At 48.7% G+C, this 17,147-nt stretch overlaps 2 protein-coding genes and 1 long non-coding RNA gene across 9 annotated transcripts in view; 1 reads left to right on the top strand and 2 right to left on the bottom strand.

Moving 5' to 3' along the window:
• Mars1 (methionyl-tRNA synthetase 1) overlaps positions 1-3,942 on the bottom strand; it is a 23,483-nt gene extending 19,541 nt beyond the window's left edge. For both annotated transcript variants that reach the window (XM_090327627.1, XM_090327635.1), the window contains exons 1-7: positions 3,801-3,942; positions 2,909-2,999; positions 2,667-2,745; positions 2,454-2,588; positions 1,646-1,721; positions 939-1,111; positions 656-762 (exon numbers count right to left, since the gene is read on the bottom strand). In XM_090327627.1, the coding sequence (XP_090183753.1) occupies positions 656-762; positions 939-1,111; positions 1,646-1,721; positions 2,454-2,588; positions 2,667-2,745; positions 2,909-2,999; positions 3,801-3,909 (770 nt within the window). In that variant the 5' untranslated portion in view covers positions 3,910-3,942. The remainder of the gene's footprint in view (positions 1-655; positions 763-938; positions 1,112-1,645; positions 1,722-2,453; positions 2,589-2,666; positions 2,746-2,908; positions 3,000-3,800) is intronic.
• Positions 3,169-17,141, top strand: Arhgap9 (Rho GTPase activating protein 9). 6 transcript variants are annotated; one of them, XM_090327647.1, is made up of 18 exons: positions 3,169-3,399; positions 9,099-9,432; positions 9,662-9,873; positions 10,822-11,046; positions 11,229-11,330; positions 11,580-11,681; positions 11,859-11,920; positions 12,072-12,168; positions 12,337-12,432; positions 12,557-12,655; positions 12,883-13,024; positions 13,133-13,240; positions 13,562-13,660; positions 13,821-13,898; positions 14,213-14,266; positions 14,532-14,666; positions 16,098-16,203; positions 16,736-17,141. In XM_090327647.1, the coding sequence occupies exons 2-18, from the start codon at positions 9,117-9,119 to the stop codon at positions 16,905-16,907; spliced, it is 2,205 nt and encodes a 734-aa protein (XP_090183773.1). In that variant the 5' UTR covers positions 3,169-3,399; positions 9,099-9,116; the 3' UTR covers positions 16,908-17,141. The 6 variants fall into 6 exon arrangements, with proteins under 6 accessions (XP_090183773.1, XP_090183765.1, XP_090183774.1 ...); XM_090327639.1 differs by having other exon boundaries at positions 10,819-11,046; XM_090327648.1 differs by lacking the exon at positions 3,169-3,399 and adding an exon at positions 8,766-8,827.
• LOC150067101 (uncharacterized) lies at positions 4,000-9,912 on the bottom strand. Its single transcript, XR_016534297.1, has 3 exons — positions 9,851-9,912; positions 8,427-8,497; positions 4,000-4,079 (listed from the first exon to the last, which is right to left on the bottom strand). It is a non-coding gene; the product is annotated as an uncharacterized LOC150067101 (long non-coding RNA).
• Positions 17,142-17,147: the final 6 nt, after the last annotated feature.

Here is a 17,147-nt window from a genome sequence, read left to right as displayed (position 1 = left end):
CATGAGACTCTTATCTCCAATTACTCAAAAATTGAAGTGGAGCTATGGCTCATAGTGGTAATGCTAGCCTTGAGCAAAAGTGCTCAGAAATAGAGCTTGTCCAGGCCCAGTTCAAGCCCCACAACTGACCAGAAAAAAAAAAAAAAAGGCATGTAATAAATGAGACATTACAAAAGAATATGATAATGGAAATTCTTAAATGACAAGGCACCTGACTGTCTCATACACTATAAAGAAAGGACTACAGGATGCAGGCAAGGCAGGGAGAAGAAACAAGCATAAAAACTTAAGAGGTAAGCCAGCATGGTGGCTCATGCCTATAATCCTAGCTACAAGGAGGCTAAGATCTGAGGATCAAGACTCAATACCAGCCTGAGGAGTTAAAACTGAGACTCTCATCTCCAATTAACCAGTAAAAAGTCAGAAGTAGAGGTGTGACTTAAGTGGTAGCCTTAAGTGAAAAAGCTAAACCAGAGTGTGAGGCCTGGAGGGTAAGCCCCAGAACCCTGTACAACAACAAAAAAGAACTCATACATATTTGTGTGACAGCTCTGTAACTATCTGTCCATTCCACTGGAGTCCAAGTTTCATTGTGTACACAGCCTACTTCGTTTCCACTTATGAAACCAAGGCTCACTCCCTGAAGCCTACTTACACTGGTTTCTGTTGGGGCCGGAGCAAGGGCAAGCTTCCCAGGCCCCTCTCCCACGCAGTCACAGCCATAACAATATCTTCCTCAGATAGGGTAGCTAGCTCTTCCTCCTATGAAAAGTGGGTGGAATCCCTTATCAGGTAAGGAGGGCCTACAGAATAAAGACATTCACTCCTTGTTCAACAACTAAAAAGTTAGTGACCATGCTCCTAGTGACCAAGCTGCCTCCTAGCCCCTTTACTTTAAGCTCAAGGCTCCATTAAGGCCACCCTTCCCTATTCCAAACCTCCGGCTCATTGCTGACCACCTTCCCCTCAGGTGGGCGGGTCTGGGGCTGCTTTTGGAGGTAGGGTCGAAGAGCCAGGACACCTTGCTGTTTCAGCACAGTCTCTACAGCTCGCTGACATGGCTCCTGGGTACTCAGTGTCTGGAACCAGCTGCACAAGGCACCTAGCTCCTCTGTAAGCATGGGGGAAAAAATGAGAGTAAACAAGCCTTAAGAACCTACTTTGAGAAGACAGAAGTAAGCCAGGCATGGTGGCTCGCTCATGCCTGTGATCCTAGCTACTCAGGAGGAGGCTGAGATCTAAGGATCCGCTTCAAAGCCAGCTGGGGCACTAAAGACTATGAGACTCTTATCTCCAATTAATCACCAGAAAACTGAAAGTGGCGCTGTGGCTCAAGGGGTAGGGTGGTAACCTTGAGCTGAAGAGTTGAGGGATAGTGCCCAGGCCCAGAGTTCAAGTTCCTCAACTGACCAAAAAAAAAAAAAAAACAAAAGAGGACAGAAGTAGCCCTCCTCAGCCCCTCTGGAGGTTTCTCTAGTTGCTTTCTCCAGTTTACACAGCCTCTTTCAAGGTTGTCCTATCAAGCTACACCTTGAAGAAGTAACTGCTCTATACTACTGCTTTATATTCTACTGACTGCTCCATAACTACTATACTGAGCTGCAGGTGTAGAAACTGGTTATAAAGTGAAATACTTAGTTCTCACCAGGAAGGTAGGTTGGGTCTTGCAGCAATGGGTATAGTGCTCCCCACAAAACAATATCAGCTAGAGATTCTGTCTCCTGATTGAAGAAAAAAAAAGAAAGAAAGGTATAAAGAAGGACTCAAGCCTGTAATCCTAGCTACTCAGAAGGAGATCTGAGGATCTGGTTAAAAGCCAGCCCCAGCACTAAAGAATGTGAATCACTAGAAAACAGGAAGTGGGCTTGTGGCTCCAGGGGTAGGGCCATAGCCTTGAGCTGAAGAGCTCAGGGACAACGCCCAGTCATAGAGCTCAAGACTCAAGACCCATGATTGTGTCTACTATTTACCAAACTGCTTGAACTCAGGGCCTTGTGCTCTTGCTTGTTACTTTTACACAAGGCTGCATTCTACCATTTAAGCCATACCTCCACTTCTGCTTTTTTGCTGGTTAATTGGAAATAATAAGTCTCTCAGATTTTTTTTTTTTTTTTGCCAGTTCTGGGTCTTTAACTCAGGGACTGGGCACTGTCCTTGAGCTTTCTCAAGGCTAGTGCTCTACCACTTGAGCCACAGTACCACTTTCAGATTTTTCTGTGTACTAAGGAATCAAACCCAGGGCTTTGTGCATACTAGGCCAAGCATTCTGCCACAAGGCCACCATACTCCAAGCCCACAGTCTCTCAGACTTGTCTGCCTGGGCTGGTTTTGAACTCGATTCTCAGATCTCAACTTCCTGAGTAGCTAGGATTATAGGTGTGAGCTTCCTATGCCACACCTCTCACTCATTATATCATAAGCCTTCCCTAAAACCCATTTCAAGATCAACTTACCCCAGCCAAGAATGGGCCATTTCCATGACTCAAGCTTTGGTCAATGTGAGTTAGGGCTTTCCGAAGTGGACCAAGAATATCTTCCCCTCTCTTGCCTTGGACCACTAAACAGTACAGGGCAGCAGACAAAGCTGGCTAAAATGCAGGGGACACAGGTCAGGATGGCCAAGCAGAGGAAGAGCCTGCCTGCAATTCCTGATGCTTTAATCCTACCTGCAGCTCTGTTGCCTCCCATTCCAGCCACTGATTAGTGAGATCATCTTGCTCGCAGCCAGATAACAGAAAGAAATATCTGCCCAGGGAGAAAATAGAAATTAAAACTAGAGATGTTCATTTGTCTATGCCATTTCTCTTCCCTCAGGGAAATCCTGGTTGTAAATAAGGTGAAGATTGCAAAGGACAATGAAGCCTGTTCTGATCCTGCTAACCTCCCCACACCAAGGACCAATACTGACCGGCAGATTGCATTAGTGGAGAAGAGATAGTTGCCACTATCCAGCTGTAAGACAGGGACCTTAGGCCTGGTCAGGAACGGGACAACACACTCTGATAAAAGAAGAGGGGAGGGTGAAAAACAAGGAAAGGAAGAAAAAAAATTGTCAACTTGGGCCAACTCCACATTGTTCCAGAGAAAAATGAAGAATGATGGGCGGTCTTAACCCAGAGGTTCCCGGATAGGATCACTGAAAGGGGGTGGGTCTACAATATACTGGAGAGGCTAGCAGGTGTTCAGCTGCGACTACCAGCTGGAAACAACAGATGGAAATTTCGGAGAGAAGAAATGGTAGTTTTGGGGATAATGCTGCAATCGGGAACTGGAACAACTGAAAGTAACCAGGATATCTTGTGGATAATCTGAAGTCAGCGAGAGAACAACATTAAGAGAACTTGTTGGACCAACAAGAACCTTTTCAGAGCACCCAAACTTGACTGGAAATGAAAAGAGGTAAACTGGAAAGAGTGTGTGTGTGCAGTCTCAGGGTTTTAAGGGGGGGGGGGGGAGATGTCCTAGAATGACAAAAGAGTGGCTGGAGTGAAGGAGGTTGCCCTATAGCTGTGGCGGAACGTTGGAAGGGAGAAAGGCGGGTTATTAGATTGAGGCTGGATCCTGGAAGACGAAGAGAGGAGGCTAGAAATGAGGGAAGATGACAGCAAGGGTAAGTAGAGAAAGCATCTGGTAAAGGGGCAGGGAGGAAAGAGGGGATGGAGAGGCCAGAAATAACGAGTAAAAAGGATCCATGGGGTTATAGAGGCCAACGATGGGGTTTGGCCAAGACAACTGCGGCGAGAACGCGGGGCGTGTTTCTGTCTCCCTCATCTCCCGTCCACTAGCACCAGCTTGTGTACCTTCTGGGCCTACGGTGCTGATGAGCAACTCTGCTCGGCCCCGGACCCTTCCGGCCGCTGCCAGCACCGGCAGGCTCCCAGGGGCGCCCTCGCTCACGAACAGTCTCATTTCGCCGTGAATCCCACGCTGATGCAACCGGAACCGGCCTCCCGCCTCTGGGTTGAACAGTCAACGCGAGGCACCCAGGGAAATGGAGTTCCGTAGTGCGCCGATGCCCACGCTCGGCGGCTAGGGGAAACTACATGTCCCGTCATGCAATGCGAGGCAGCCGGAAACTCCTACCATAGAGGCGAGAAGGCTGAGAATGAGGTGCTAGCGCGGCACGTTTCCGTCACGGGGGCGGGGGAGGGACGCACTGCCTTGGGGCGTGGTCTTTCATGGTCTCTTCTAGACCGCGTGCTGCGCTTCTTTTTCTCTGCTCTAAGTGCTGGATTCGGGATTCTGAATCGGCCTCTTGTACCGAAGTTGCCGGGGTTAGCTGAGGCTATTCGCAGTAACCAGAATCTTGATTCCAGTTCTTGGGCATCAGAGGGGGTTTTTTTTTGCGGGTCATGGGGCTTGAACTCTGGCCTGGGCGCTGTCCCTGAGTTCTTCAGCTCTAGGCTACCTCCCATCCCTTAAGCCAAGCCCCACTTCCGGTTTTCTAGAGAGTAAATTGGAGATAAGAGTCGCCAGGGCCGGCTTTGAACCTTGATCATCATTTCTCAGCCTCCTGAGTAGCTAGGATTGCTAGGCGGGATCAGAGTTTTTTAAGAGATCAGAATTCAGGGCTACTCATTTCAGTGACCAAGTAGAAATTAGTATGTTCGACCAGTTAAAAAGGAATGTGGTTAATTAAAATAGTTATTTAACACCAGCCTACAGCTTTACTATAGCTAGGCAATCCTATCAAAGGAGGAAGAGGGTATCTATAAGGAAAAGGTCAAATTGAGGGGAAGAAATCTAAGTTTCATAATAAGCGTGAATTGTTTAAGGAAGCACATATTCCTAGTTAAAAAGGAAAAATGGGGGACCCTTTTATTCGTCTCTGCATCCCTTTAAGAGTAATTGATTTGGGGGGGGGGAGGAAGGAAGCCTGCACAATGGCTCACCCCTGTAATCCTAGCGTCTCAAAAGGCTGAAATCTGAGGATCCAGTTCAAAGCCAGCCCTGACACTACGAAGTCTGGGAGACTCTTATCTCCAATTAAATCACCACAAAACCAGAAATAGGGGGTAAGGCAGTAGCCTGGAGCTGAAGAGCTTAGGGACAACACTCAGGCCAAGGGATAGGCGGTAGTCTTGACTTGAAGAGCTCAGGGACAGTGCCCAGGCCCAGAGTTCAAGTCCCAGGACCGGAAAAAATTAAAAAAAAAAAAAAGAATTTGTGGGCTAGAAAAGTGGATCAGTGATTGTGCATTTGTGTAGAATTCCTAAGGCCCCGGGTTCCAGCTCCAGCACTGCAATAATAAAAATACTTAATAATAATAATAATAATAATACTTAAGTAGGAGCCAGGTGCTCCCATGCTTCATACCTGTAATCTTAGGTATCAGGAGGCTGAGATCTGAGGATCACAGTTCAAAGCCAGCCCAGGCAGAAAAGCTTCTGTGAGACTCTTATCCCCAATTAGCCACTCAAAAACCAAAAGAGAAGTTGTGGCTTCAAGTGGTAGAGCGCTAGCCTTGAACAAAAGAGCCCAGGAACAGTGTGCCCAGTCCCTACTTCAAGCCCTATGATCCACCAAAAAAAAAAGGCAGGGAGTTGTTCTAAGCACTTTACATGTATTAATTCATTTAATTCTCAAGAAAAACACTGTAATATTTACAGGGGAACAAAAGAAAAACTTGTCCTCTTGGGCTTAACCTTGGTAACTAAGTTACCATGTTAGAAGTTTATCCTCAGAGAAAACATTTTAGCAGAGGGCTCCAGATGATCCCAGCATTTCTAGCATCCCCATTAGTGTTGAACACATGTATGAGGCCTTCTAGACCATCCTACCTACTAAGTTAACCTTAATTGGTGTGTGCCTCATGGGAAGGATGAATCACTCTATTCAAATTTCTGCCCTACAACATTACAGTTCTGTGAGCTATAATAAAATAGTGGCAGTTGAGATCTAAAATACACTGGGACATGATAAATTATATAGAGCTCTAGGCATTCATACACAGTGAGATCAAAGGAGGATTTTCTTAGGAGAACACAAAGGTGCAATGCCTTTTCGCATCTGATCATATAGTATTTATGGAAATGAATTCCAGGAAATAAATGGAAACATTTTTTTCTTCAGGTCTGTAATTCTAGCTACTCAGGAGGCTGAGATCTGAGGATCATGGGTCAAAGCCAGTCCAGGCAATACAAAGCTAAGAGACTCTTCTCTTCAATTAATCACTAGAAAACAAAAAGTGGGGCTGTGGTTCAAGGGGGGGATGATAGCCTTGAGCTGAAGAGCTCAGGGACAATGCCCAGGCCGGAGTTCAAGCTCCATAACGCCCCCCCCCAAAAAAGTGTGTGTGTGTGTGTGTGTGTGTGTGTGTGTGTGTGTGTTAGCTGGATGCCAGTGGCTCACACCTGTAATCCTAGCTACTTAGGAGGATGAGATCTGAGAAACATGAGCAAGTCTGTGAGACTCTTATTTCCAATTAGCCAACAGTAAACCAGAAGTGGAGCTACAGCTCATTAGCACTAGCCTTGAGTGAAAAAGCTCAGGGACAGTACCTAGGCCCTGAGTTCAAGCTCCTCAATTGACCAAAAAAAAAAAAAAAGTGGTAGTTGTTAACCCATAAGAAACAGTTACGGAGGGTGCTGGGGGCTCCTACTCAGGAGGCTGATATCTGAGGATTGCAGTTTGGAGCTAGCCCTGCCAAGAATGTGAGACTCTTGTCTCCAATTAACCACCCCAAAACTGGAAGTGGAGCTGTGGCTCAACATAGTAGAGCACTAACCTTGAGTAAAAGACCTCAGGACTTCAAGTAAGGCATTTAGGCCCCATCACTGGGCTCGCTCGCTCTCTCCCTCCCTCTCTCTCTCTCTCTCTCTCTCTCTCTCTCTCTCTCTCTCTCTCTCTCTCTCTCTCTCTCTCTCACACACACACACACACACACACACACACACAAGAAACAGTTAAAAGTGGGTTCACTGAGGAGGGAACCAAGAAGCACTGAGAGGTTCTGCTGTGTTATGAACCACACAGCATTGAAGATTTCATCATTGACCAACAGATACTGGCTTCTACTTTAGAGCACTCCAGACTTCCTGGAAGTTAGAAAGTCTTTCAAATGTGATGGTAGATATGTAAAAGGAGGAAAAGTGTGTCACAAAAGCCCAAGTTAAGATCTTTCTCTGGGGCTAAGAGGACTTCTTATGCAAGTGACCTTTCAACTGAGATCTAGGTGAGGGAGAGAATGGAGAAGGAAAGTATTTCAGACAGAGGAAATAACACGTGCAAAGGGTCAGAGATTTCTGTGCCCTTTAGGAATGAAAGGAATTAATGTAAAGTTGCAGTGTGGTTTGGGAAGCTGTAAAACGGCTAGGAGGGGAAAAAAAACTCTGTAAATTACATTGTAAAATTTGGGCTTTCCTTTAGGGCGCTAAGATGCTTTTGGAAAATTTAAATCAGCAAAGTGCCAGGGCACATTTGAGTTTAGATCACAGGGAGGAGCCTATCAAGGTGGCCCAGGCCTGTAATCCCAACAGCATTTGGGAGGCTGCAGCAGAAGGACTGAGGAAAGTCAGGCTATTTAGTGAGACTGGTCTCAGGAAAAAGAAAAAAAATCATTATGATAAAAGGACTAGTTAGGAGGTTTTATCATCCATACTTAAGTCAGATGCCCGTGGCTCGCACATGTAATCCTAACTTCTCAGGAAGCTGAGATGTAAGAATCGCCATCTGAAGTCAGCCCAGGCAAGAAAGTCCTTGAGACTCTTATTAACCACTAAAACCTAGAAGTGGTTCTGTGGCTCAAGTTGTAGAGCGCTAACCTTGAGCAAAACAGCTCAGAGACAGCACTCAGGCCCTAAGTTCAAGCCCTAGGGCTGACATACAGACATATAAAAATATCATCCATACAGGCCAGGCACAGTGGCTCATGCCTGTAATCCTAGCTACTGAGGAGACTGAGATCTGAGGATCAAGTTCAAAACCAGCAGGGACACTAAAGACCTTGAGACTATCTCCAATTAACCGCTAGAAAACTGAAAGTGGTACTGTGGCTCAAGGGGTAGGGTGGTAGCCTTGAGCTGAAGAGCTCTGGAACTGTGCCCAGGACCAGAGTCCAAGCCTCATAACCAACAACAACAAAAAAAAAGGATCAGTACTAAAGAAGTGGTACTTGTACTTGTAAGGAAATAGAGCTGGAGATGTAGCTTTGTGGTAGAGCTAGTCTTTCTCAAAGTCCTGGGTTCAATCCCCAGTAATGCAAAAAAAACAAAAAAAGTGAATTTGAGAAATTGCAGTATTCACTAATGCATTGGACTAATGTGGGTAGTAAGAAACAAGAGAAATGAAGGTGGCTTTGGGTTTCTAGCATGCATAATTGAACACTTCTGTGTGTGTTGTTGCAGCAGATACTAATACTTCCTCTAGCATGATAATAGTCATCATGGTGCCTTAGAACTGTATTAGAGGGCAGGGGCCATATTTACCATCATGACTGACAGTGACTCCCTCCAGTATATGAGTGCATATCAAGGTTCTTAGCTCCCCAGAATGTGTCCTAAATAGGGAGGAAAGTGATGTTTCAACTCTGAAACTCTCTTCACTTCTCCCAGCCACTTTCTTCCTCTCATTTGATCCTATTGTTTCTGTCTTTCTCTACATACAGGAAGTATGCTACTTTAGTTTTGAGGCAATCAGTAATGAAAATAAGCCTATGCAACTTCAATAGTCACAAACTTTTTGTCATTACTTCTTGTACCTTTTCCTATGGTCTTGTTTTGGACCGACCTAATTCTTTCTCCTCATCCCCTTCTGTGTCCAGCTCGATTCCCACCAGTACCCAGGACCAACTTCTTCTACCCCCAGATCTTCAAATGGGCTTCATCAGGTACTTGGAGAAAAATTAGCAAGCTAGGCCATCTTCTCTGATTTCCTGTCTTGCTGGCCTTACAGCCCTGCTGACCACATCCTCTCTCACCTTACTTGTATACTTCCTCACCAGGACTTTTCAGCCCCCCAAAGCGGCACTAACCCCCACTAGGGGCTCCAGTTTTCTCCTTCCCATCCCTACCCCTCACTGCTCTTGGAACCGTGACTCTCTTCCTGAAGGCAGTCAGTCCTATTTCTTCCTAGATCTCCAACACCCACTTTTCCCACAGGTGACAGTGCTGACCACGATGCTGTCGGGACGGTGGTGGCCAAGTACCTGGGGGAGTCTAGGGCTTGGGCCCCGAAACTCACCTCAAGGATCTCAGCTCTGTGCCCTCTACGCCTTTAAGTATACTGGAGCAGATGGCCAGCAGGTGTCTCTGGCTGAAGGTGACAGGTTCCTACTGCTTCGAAAGACCAACTCGGACTGGTGGTTGGCAAGACGCCTAGGAGCCCCCACTACTTCCCGACCTATCTTTGTCCCAGCTGCCTACATGACAGAAGAACCCGTTCCTTCTCAGAGCCCAACTACTGTTACTCCTAGTCAATCTCCCTGGACCACTGGTGAGCAAGCTGTCAGCCCTTCCCCATCTCCTTCCCATTTCCCTGGCTGTAGGTAATTCCTGAGGGCATCCCTTCCTCCTAGCATCTGCTCATCTATGCCCCCTCCACTTTCTCTCTCTTTCTTTTGCTGGTCCTGGGCTTGAACTTGGCCTGAATACTATCTCCTTTTGCTCAAGCCAAGATCATACCTCTGCTCACCTACCCCTCCCACTTCCATTTCTGTTTTCAGGGCCAAAGTTATTTCATGGCTCCCTGGAGGAGCTCCACCCAGCTCCAGTTCCCCGGGCTACATCTGAGCATCCTCCCCCCCTACCCACCAAAATCTGTAAAAGTGTCAGTATTGCCAGTTTGAGGCCTAGACTCCAGCAGCCCCTTCAGAAAGGACCAAGTAGAAGAACCCTCTCCCAGGGACACTTACTGACAGAAGCTGATGTCAACCTGGTGAGTCACAGCTCTCCTTCTGAAGATAGGCAGTCAACAGACATAACAGCTGGGCTCTGTTCTGGGCACAGTGGCAAACAGAACAGATAGTACCCTTGCCCACAAAGAAGTGGTGGTTGTGTGTGTGTGTGTGTGTGTGTGTGTGTGTAAAACATAATAAGACAACTCTCAGTGACTTGTGCTGATAAGCACTCCAAAGAAGAGTCAATGTGGTGTGTGTGGTGGGGGAGGGGTAGATGGCAGACACTGAACACAGAGGAGGAAAAAGGGCCCATAGCAAACTAAGAGATGAGAATGAAGTAGCAAAGTAGTAAGTAACAAAGAATGGGAGTGGACAGGGAACTTGGCATAATCAAAGGACTGAAAGAGATCAACAAGAGCTGTGCTTTTTCTCCCTTCCTCCAGAATCCTAGCCCAGGGCAGAATCCCCCATTCCCCCACCCCTCCACTCCCTGCTTGCCAACTGGGACCCCAACAAGTCCCTCTTAGAGAAAAACTCTATTGCAAGCCCCTCTCCTCTCTGGTTTCTTGCTAGTGGATGGAAAATGGCCTCTTTTCCCCCATATTCCCCATAGTAAGGGTCTTTTTACACTGTCCTGTTGCCTTTTATACTGCAAGATGTGAGCGTGGGGTGCTCCCCTCACTGCCCCCCCCTGCAAAAAACAAAACAAAACACAAAAAAACGCCTGTTCCCCTTTCCTGTGGTAGTGTGGCAGGGGTGGAGGAGGAGGGAAGTTGGCAACAGGAAGTGAGGAGAAAAGCAAAGACTACGAGAACAAAAATTTTTCAAAGCAACTGGGGTTCTGGGGGGTTTCTCCCCCCTGAACGTGGGTCGGGTCACCCTGTCCCAGAGCTGGTGGTGAGAAATTGCAAGGGCTGGGAGGAGAAGGTGGGGAGGAGAGGGGCACAGGCAGGATCATCACATACATGTTTTTTCTTTCCCAGCAGGTGGAACCCCAGCCCCTCATGTCAGAGAACCCAGTGTACTGTAATCTAGTGGACCTTCGCCGCTGCTCCAGGTCTCCCCCCCCAGACCCTGCAAGGCCCCCGCTGCAGCGGCTGGACGCCTGGGAACAGCACTTAGACCTCAACTCTGGACGTTGCTTTTACATAAATTCGCTGACTGGCTACAAGTCCTGGAAGCCCCCACGCCTCCGTCGCTTCAGAGAAGAGGTGAGACCTTCTCTCCTTCTTGTCCATCTCGCCAGTGTCCTTTTCCCTACTAAGCTCCAAGGTAGTGTGCTTTCTCTCTGAGATTCGCAGAGGATGAAAGAATTGGCAAATTGTGAGGCGGGTGAGAGCTCCTGTTGAGATGAGGTCTGGATGTAGTTTTTTTCTCCCTCCCCTAAACCCAGAACCCTGGCTCCATGGAGGGGACACACAGTTTGAATAGTGACAACGGTGTCTTGCAACCTGAGGTGAAAGGCTCAGGGACCCAGGAATGGCTTGACTCACAGGTAGGACTCTCCCCCCAACCCCCACCTCCTGGTCACATACAGGGAAAAGCCCAAAACTTTATATTCCAGGAAACAGAAGCAAGAAAGAAATATATGACTGTCTCTTTTATATAAAATGTTCTTCCTTACCCACTACTCCCTCTGCCACTCACCCACATCAGCACCCCTCTTCCTCTTACATCCAAGGACCACCCCCAACCTCCCAGTGAGAGCCCCTCCACCAGTTTCTTCCATCTCTCCTCTTTTCAGGATTCGGTCTGCCTCAGAAAACACACCTCTAGCGTGGATCCATCAGGACCACAGACCTCACAGACCCCTCGAGCTCTCCCCAAGCTTCTGGATGACCCCCACGTGAGTCTTCCCTGTCAGCTGAATGTAAAGGTCCTTCCTGCCTCGCCCCAGCTCTTCAGACATCTTCCTCTTTCTGGATATTCTCCTTATCCATCCCCCTCTGAGCAGGGAGCCCTGTGGGAGGCTGTGGGCCACCCAGGGTCGTGGCTTGCTAACACCACTCCCGCCCCTTCCCAGGAAGTAGAAAAGTCTGGCCTGCTCAACATGACCAAGATTGCCCAAGGTGGGCGCAAGCTCAGGTGAGGCAGACCCAAAATACACCAGGGACCTGGGCTACTGGCTTCGGTAGGGTAAAGGAAGGTGCTGGGGAGCCCACACGGTGTGTGATCCTTGAATGACCTTGTTACAACCTTTACTGCTCCGCCCCCCACTCCCTCCTGGCCCCTGCAGGAAGAACTGGGGCCCATCGTGGGTGGTGCTAGCCGGTAACAGCCTGATGTTCTACCGGGAGCCGCCGCTACCACCAACTGTGCCCTCCCCGGGCTGGGTGAGTGTGATCGCGGACGTGCGCGCGGTGGGGGGGTCGGGTCAGGCCCACCGAGCTGGAGATGTGATGGTGATGGTCACGGAGAGGAACGGAAAGGAACGAGGAAGCCTCTCAACTCACCCATGACGGGGATGCAAGGAGAGAACCCGTCTCTCCCCTAATTGCCAGGCACCAGCGGGTAGCCGGCCCGAAAGTAGCGTGGACCTGCGCGGGGCAGCCGTGGCGCCCGGCCGCCACCTGTCCAGTCGCCGCAACGTCCTGCACGTGAGTGTCTTTCCACACCTTCCTTCCGCACCCGCCTTCCTCCTAACTCTCCCGCTTCTGAGGCTCCTCCCCGCTGAATCAAGCCTTCTCTCCACCCCCTCCCGCCCCTCCCGCACCCCCTTAGATCCGCACGGTCCCCGGCCACGAGTTCCTGCTGCAGTCGGACCAGGAGAGCGAGCTGCGAGCCTGGCTCCGTGCGCTGCGAGCCGTCATCGAGCGACTGGTTAGATGCGTGGCGCCAGGGAGAGGCTTGGGGGTGCGGGGGCCCCAGGGAGTGGGACGGAACCACAGGAAGCTGGGAGGGCTCCGCGGAGACCTCTGGCCCTGGTGGGCAGGGCTCGGGATGTGCGATCCCCAAGGCCGTTTAGGGTTCTCCTTGGGTCCCTCAGGGATGCAGCTTTCTCGCCTGTCTTCCAGCTTCTCACTCAACTCCCTCCCATCCGCGTGTAGGACCGTGAGAATCCCTTGGAGCTGCGTCTGTCTGGCTCTGGCCCCGCGGAGCTGGCGGAGTTGAGCGCTGGGGAGGATGAAGAAGAGGAATCAGAGCCGGTGACCAAGCCACTGCTGAGGCTGGGCGGCCGCAGGAGTTCCAGTATGGAGGGGCAGAGAGGGCCGGGCCTGAGGCCCACAGGAGGGGGGTGGAGGGTGTTCTGACAGGCTGGCGCTCTTGCTCACTTACTCTCTGGGCTTCCTTCTGCAGGCCGATGTCCTGAAGGCACAGAGCAGAACCGCGTGCGGAACAAACTAAAGCGGCTGATCGCCAAGAGACCCCCCTTGCAAAGCCTTCAGGAGCGGGGTCTGCTCCGAGGTGAGATGGTTGGTGCTGGCTGATACTCTGCTCTTTAATGTCATGGCAAGCTCTTGGTTCATGCCTGATCTAAGGATCAGCCCATTTTACTGATGAGCACAGAAACGAGGTTCAAAGTAGAGCTTTCTTACAGGTAGATCACAATCTTCCGAGGGTCTTGTTTTCCCTACTACTGATTATTTGGGGGCAGGGGAAATGCCTCCTCACTAACCCCTTCCCCATAGGTGAAGTGCCAGTCTCACTTGGAGGTGAAGGTCTGTGCTGAGAAGAGCTTCATGAGTGAAGTGACCTTGGCTTCCCACATCTCTTTTGCCTCCCCAGACCAGGTATTTGGTTGCCAGTTGGAATCATTGTGCCAGCGGGAAGGGAACACAGTACCCAACTTCGTGAGGCTCTGCATTGCTGCTGTGGATAAAAGAGGTCATTTTCCCTAAGATCTCCAGAATATCCCCACTTCTAATAAACCATGGCCTGGAATTCCCATCTTCCCATGGTCTCCTTCTGTCTCAGATCCCTCACTCACCCTTGTTCTACATGCTTCTGAACAGGAGCCCTTATCTGCCCCTGCTTTATTGCTTAGGTCTAGATGTGGATGGAATTTACCGGGTAAGCGGAAACTTGGCTGTGGTCCAGAAACTTCGTTTCCTGGTGGACAGAGGTAAGAAGGCTTGTGGGTGAGCAGTAGTACCAAAAGCTTCATGCCTCAGAACTATTGGATGTAGGTTGAACTCAGGGCCTCACACTCTCAGTTGGTGAGAGCTATACTTCTACTTTTCTTTTTGCTGGTTAGGTGGAAATAAGAGTCTCATAAACTTTTCTGCCTAGGATGGCTTAGAACTGTGATCCTCAAATCTCAGCCTCTCTGAGTGTCATCCTGTATAATTGAAGTGGTCCTGAGTGAGGGAGCTGGAACAATGTTTCTACCTTGAACTACTTGTCTTAATTCTTGGTCTTTTCTCATACATGTTGCAGAGCGGGCAGTCACCTCTGATGGGAGGTATATGTTCCCAGAACATCCAGGACAAGGTAGTTATTATACAGACAGCCCCTCTGACCCCTAAAATTTCTCCGTAGTCGTCTTCTTGTGCTGTATGATTTTCTCCATGTTTCCGTCCTGAGAAGGTTGTTCCCAGCCCTGTATTTGCTGTTTTATCTCCCTGTGGACAGAACCCACAGGCATTCCTGTGGTTGGTCTACTTGGGATTTCTCCAGGACTCCTGACTCTCCCCAGTCTCTGGGTCTTTCCAGCCCTTCATGAGCCCTGAACCCACTGAACTTCTCTTACCTCCAGAAAGTCGGTTAGACTTGGACAATGCTGAATGGGATGACATTCATGTGGTCACTGGAGCCTTGAAGCTTTTTCTCCGGGAGCTGCCCCAACCTCTGGTGCCCCCACTGTTGGTGCCCCACTTCCGTGCTGCCCTTGGTAAGATTTGAGAGCTTGAGATAACAGCTGTGATGTGAGGGAATGTGAGTGGTAAGGAATAGACAGAGGTTCACTTCCATCCTGACCCAACAGATAGAAAATATTCATGTACCAGCTTCAGTTTTGTGTATCTGTTTGTCTGCTTTGACAATGTTTAGAGAGTTGGGTTAAAAAGAATTCTGGGGCCAGGAGTTTGGCCTAGTGGTAGAGTGCCTGTCTAGCATGCACGAAGACCCGGGTTCAATTCCTTGGTACCACATACATAGAAAAAAAAGGCAGAAGTGGTGCTGAGGCTCAAGTGGTAGAGCTCTAGCCTTGAGAAAGTCCAAGGACAGTGCTCAGGCCCTGAGCTCAAGCCCAGGACTGGCAAAAAAAAAAAAAAAAAAAAAAAAGAATTCTGAAGGTGTAGTTGAGCTTCATGAAAAAAAAAAATCTAGGGCTAGGGTATAGCTCAGTTGTAAGAACATACTTACATGCTGAGGCCAAGACCCTGGGTTCAGTCGCCAGCCCTGACAAAAAGATGAGGGAAGGGGAAAGAGTCAAAGTATAATGGTGCGTGCGTGTAATCCAAGCTATTTATGAGTGAAAGGCAGGAAGACTGAGCTGGTGAAGCTAGCCTGAGTAAAGGTAGCAGTGAGATCATGTCTCAAAAACAAAATAATGGGCCAGGTGCAGGTGGCTCACACCTGTAATCTTAGCTATTCATAAGGATGAGATCTAAGGATCATGGTTTGTAGCCAGCCCAGCAGAAAAGTCCCTAAGATTGTAATCTCCAATTAGCTACCAAAAAAGCCAGAAATGTGAAGCTGTGGCTCAATTGGTAGAGCACCAGCTTTTAGCACACAAAAGCTAAGGGGCAGGGCCGGGAGTGTGGTCGAGTGGTAGAATGCTTGCCTCATATGCACGGAGCCCTGGATTTGATTCCTTGGTACCACATACACAGAAAAAGCCAGAAATGGTGCTGTGGCTCAAGTGGTAGAGCACTGGCCTTGAGAAAGTTCAAGAACAGTGCCCAGACCCTGAGTTCAAGCTCTAGGATTGGCAAAAGAAAAAAGAAAAAAGCTAAGTAGCAGTGCCTAGGCTTTGTGTTCAAACCACAGGACACATGCACACACACACTCACACACACACACACTCACACACACACACACACTGAGTTTGTGGGTTTGGCATGGTGGGGCATGCCTGTAATCCCAGCAATAGGGAGTATGAAGCGGATGAAGCTAGCCTCAGCTATATAATGAAACCCTATCTCCAAAATAAAAATAAAAAGAGTGGTAAAGGTATGCTAGCATGTACAAGGCTCTGGTTTCAATCCACATCATTGCAAGACAATGTGTTAGATAATGTCTTGGACATCAGTGATCTCATGGGCACAGGATAGACTAGTGGGCCTGGTCTCATGCTCTTCTCATCCCGCTTTTTCTGTAGCACTCTCCGAATCAAAGCAGCGCCTTTCTCAAATACAAGAATTAATAGACACAATGCCAAAGCCCAACCATGATACTCTGCGATACCTCTTGGAGCATTTGTGCAGGTATGGAAGACTAAATCTTTGTTCATGCTGAGGAGACTGGACTGGGGCCTACAGTAGAAACTCTTCAGATGGTATGGAGGTTGGGTAGCAGCTGGATTTAGTGAGCAGGAAACGTATGTCAAAGCCTTTGGATAGCTCAGCATCAAATGGAACCAGTACTGTGTGAGGGGGATGCTTTTATCTACCATGGAAGAAGTAGTGGTGGCTTGATAGGTTGAACTGGCCCTGGCAGTGACTTCTCCAATGGAATGGCCACTAAAAATCAAAGCTTCCCAAGATGTGAGCTGAAACAACTCTGGGGGGTGTTTTTCCTGCAGCTGAGAAAGAAGCAGGCTGTTGTATTCCACGTTGTGGCTTCAAGTTATATCCTGAAGGATTCTGCTGGTCCATCTCTGTTCCCCTTGAAGCTCTTTAGCTGCCACATTGAAAGGATCCGGAATGAGCTTTTCCTTGCTCAAATCTTTTAGGATTAGATTGGTTTGAAGTGAAGAGCTGCTCTCTTATTTCTCCTTTCTGTGGCCTTTGCCCCCAGGGTGATAGCACATTCAGATAAGAACCGCATGACCCCCCACAATCTGGGAATTGTGTTTGGACCAACCTTGTTTCGACCAGAACAAGAGACATCCGACCTGGCAGCCCATGCACTCTACCCTGGGCAGCTGGTCCAGCTGTTGCTCACCGACTTTACCAGTCTCTTCCCCTGACTTCAGCGAGGAAGAGGAAACCATTGCCGTCTATCTATTGACTAGCCTCTGTGTGTGTGTGTGTGTGTGTGTGTGTGTGTGTGTGTGTGTGTGTGTGTGTGTGGAGGACATTGTTGAACTGTCTGACTGGAATTAGGTTGGAATTGGATAAGGGGGCACTCTAAAGAGGAAAGTAGGAGAATGAACCCCCACTTCTCTCTTGGTCTCCCCAGTATATCACATAAAAACAGCAGTCCCTTG

Source organism: Megascapheus bottae, chromosome 2, assembly GCF_031878675.1.
Source record: "Megascapheus bottae isolate mThoBot1 chromosome 2, mThoBot2.hap1, whole genome shotgun sequence".
NCBI lineage: Eukaryota > Metazoa > Chordata > Mammalia > Rodentia > Geomyidae > Megascapheus > Megascapheus bottae.
This window is presented reverse-complemented; position numbering and strand designations above follow the sequence as displayed.

Bases quoted from the DNA above. Each gene is read 5' to 3' on its own strand.
- Arhgap9 (XM_090327639.1), top strand. From the start codon at position 9,117: ATGCTGTCGGGACGGTGGTGGCCAAGTACCTGGGGGAGTCTAGGGCTT. The intron at 12,169-12,336 runs GTGAGTGTGATC...CCTAATTGCCAG, and splicing joins CTGTGCCCTCCCCGGGCTGG to GCACCAGCGGGTAGCCGGCC. The intron at 12,433-12,556 runs GTGAGTGTCTTT...GCACCCCCTTAG, and splicing joins GTCGCCGCAACGTCCTGCAC to ATCCGCACGGTCCCCGGCCA.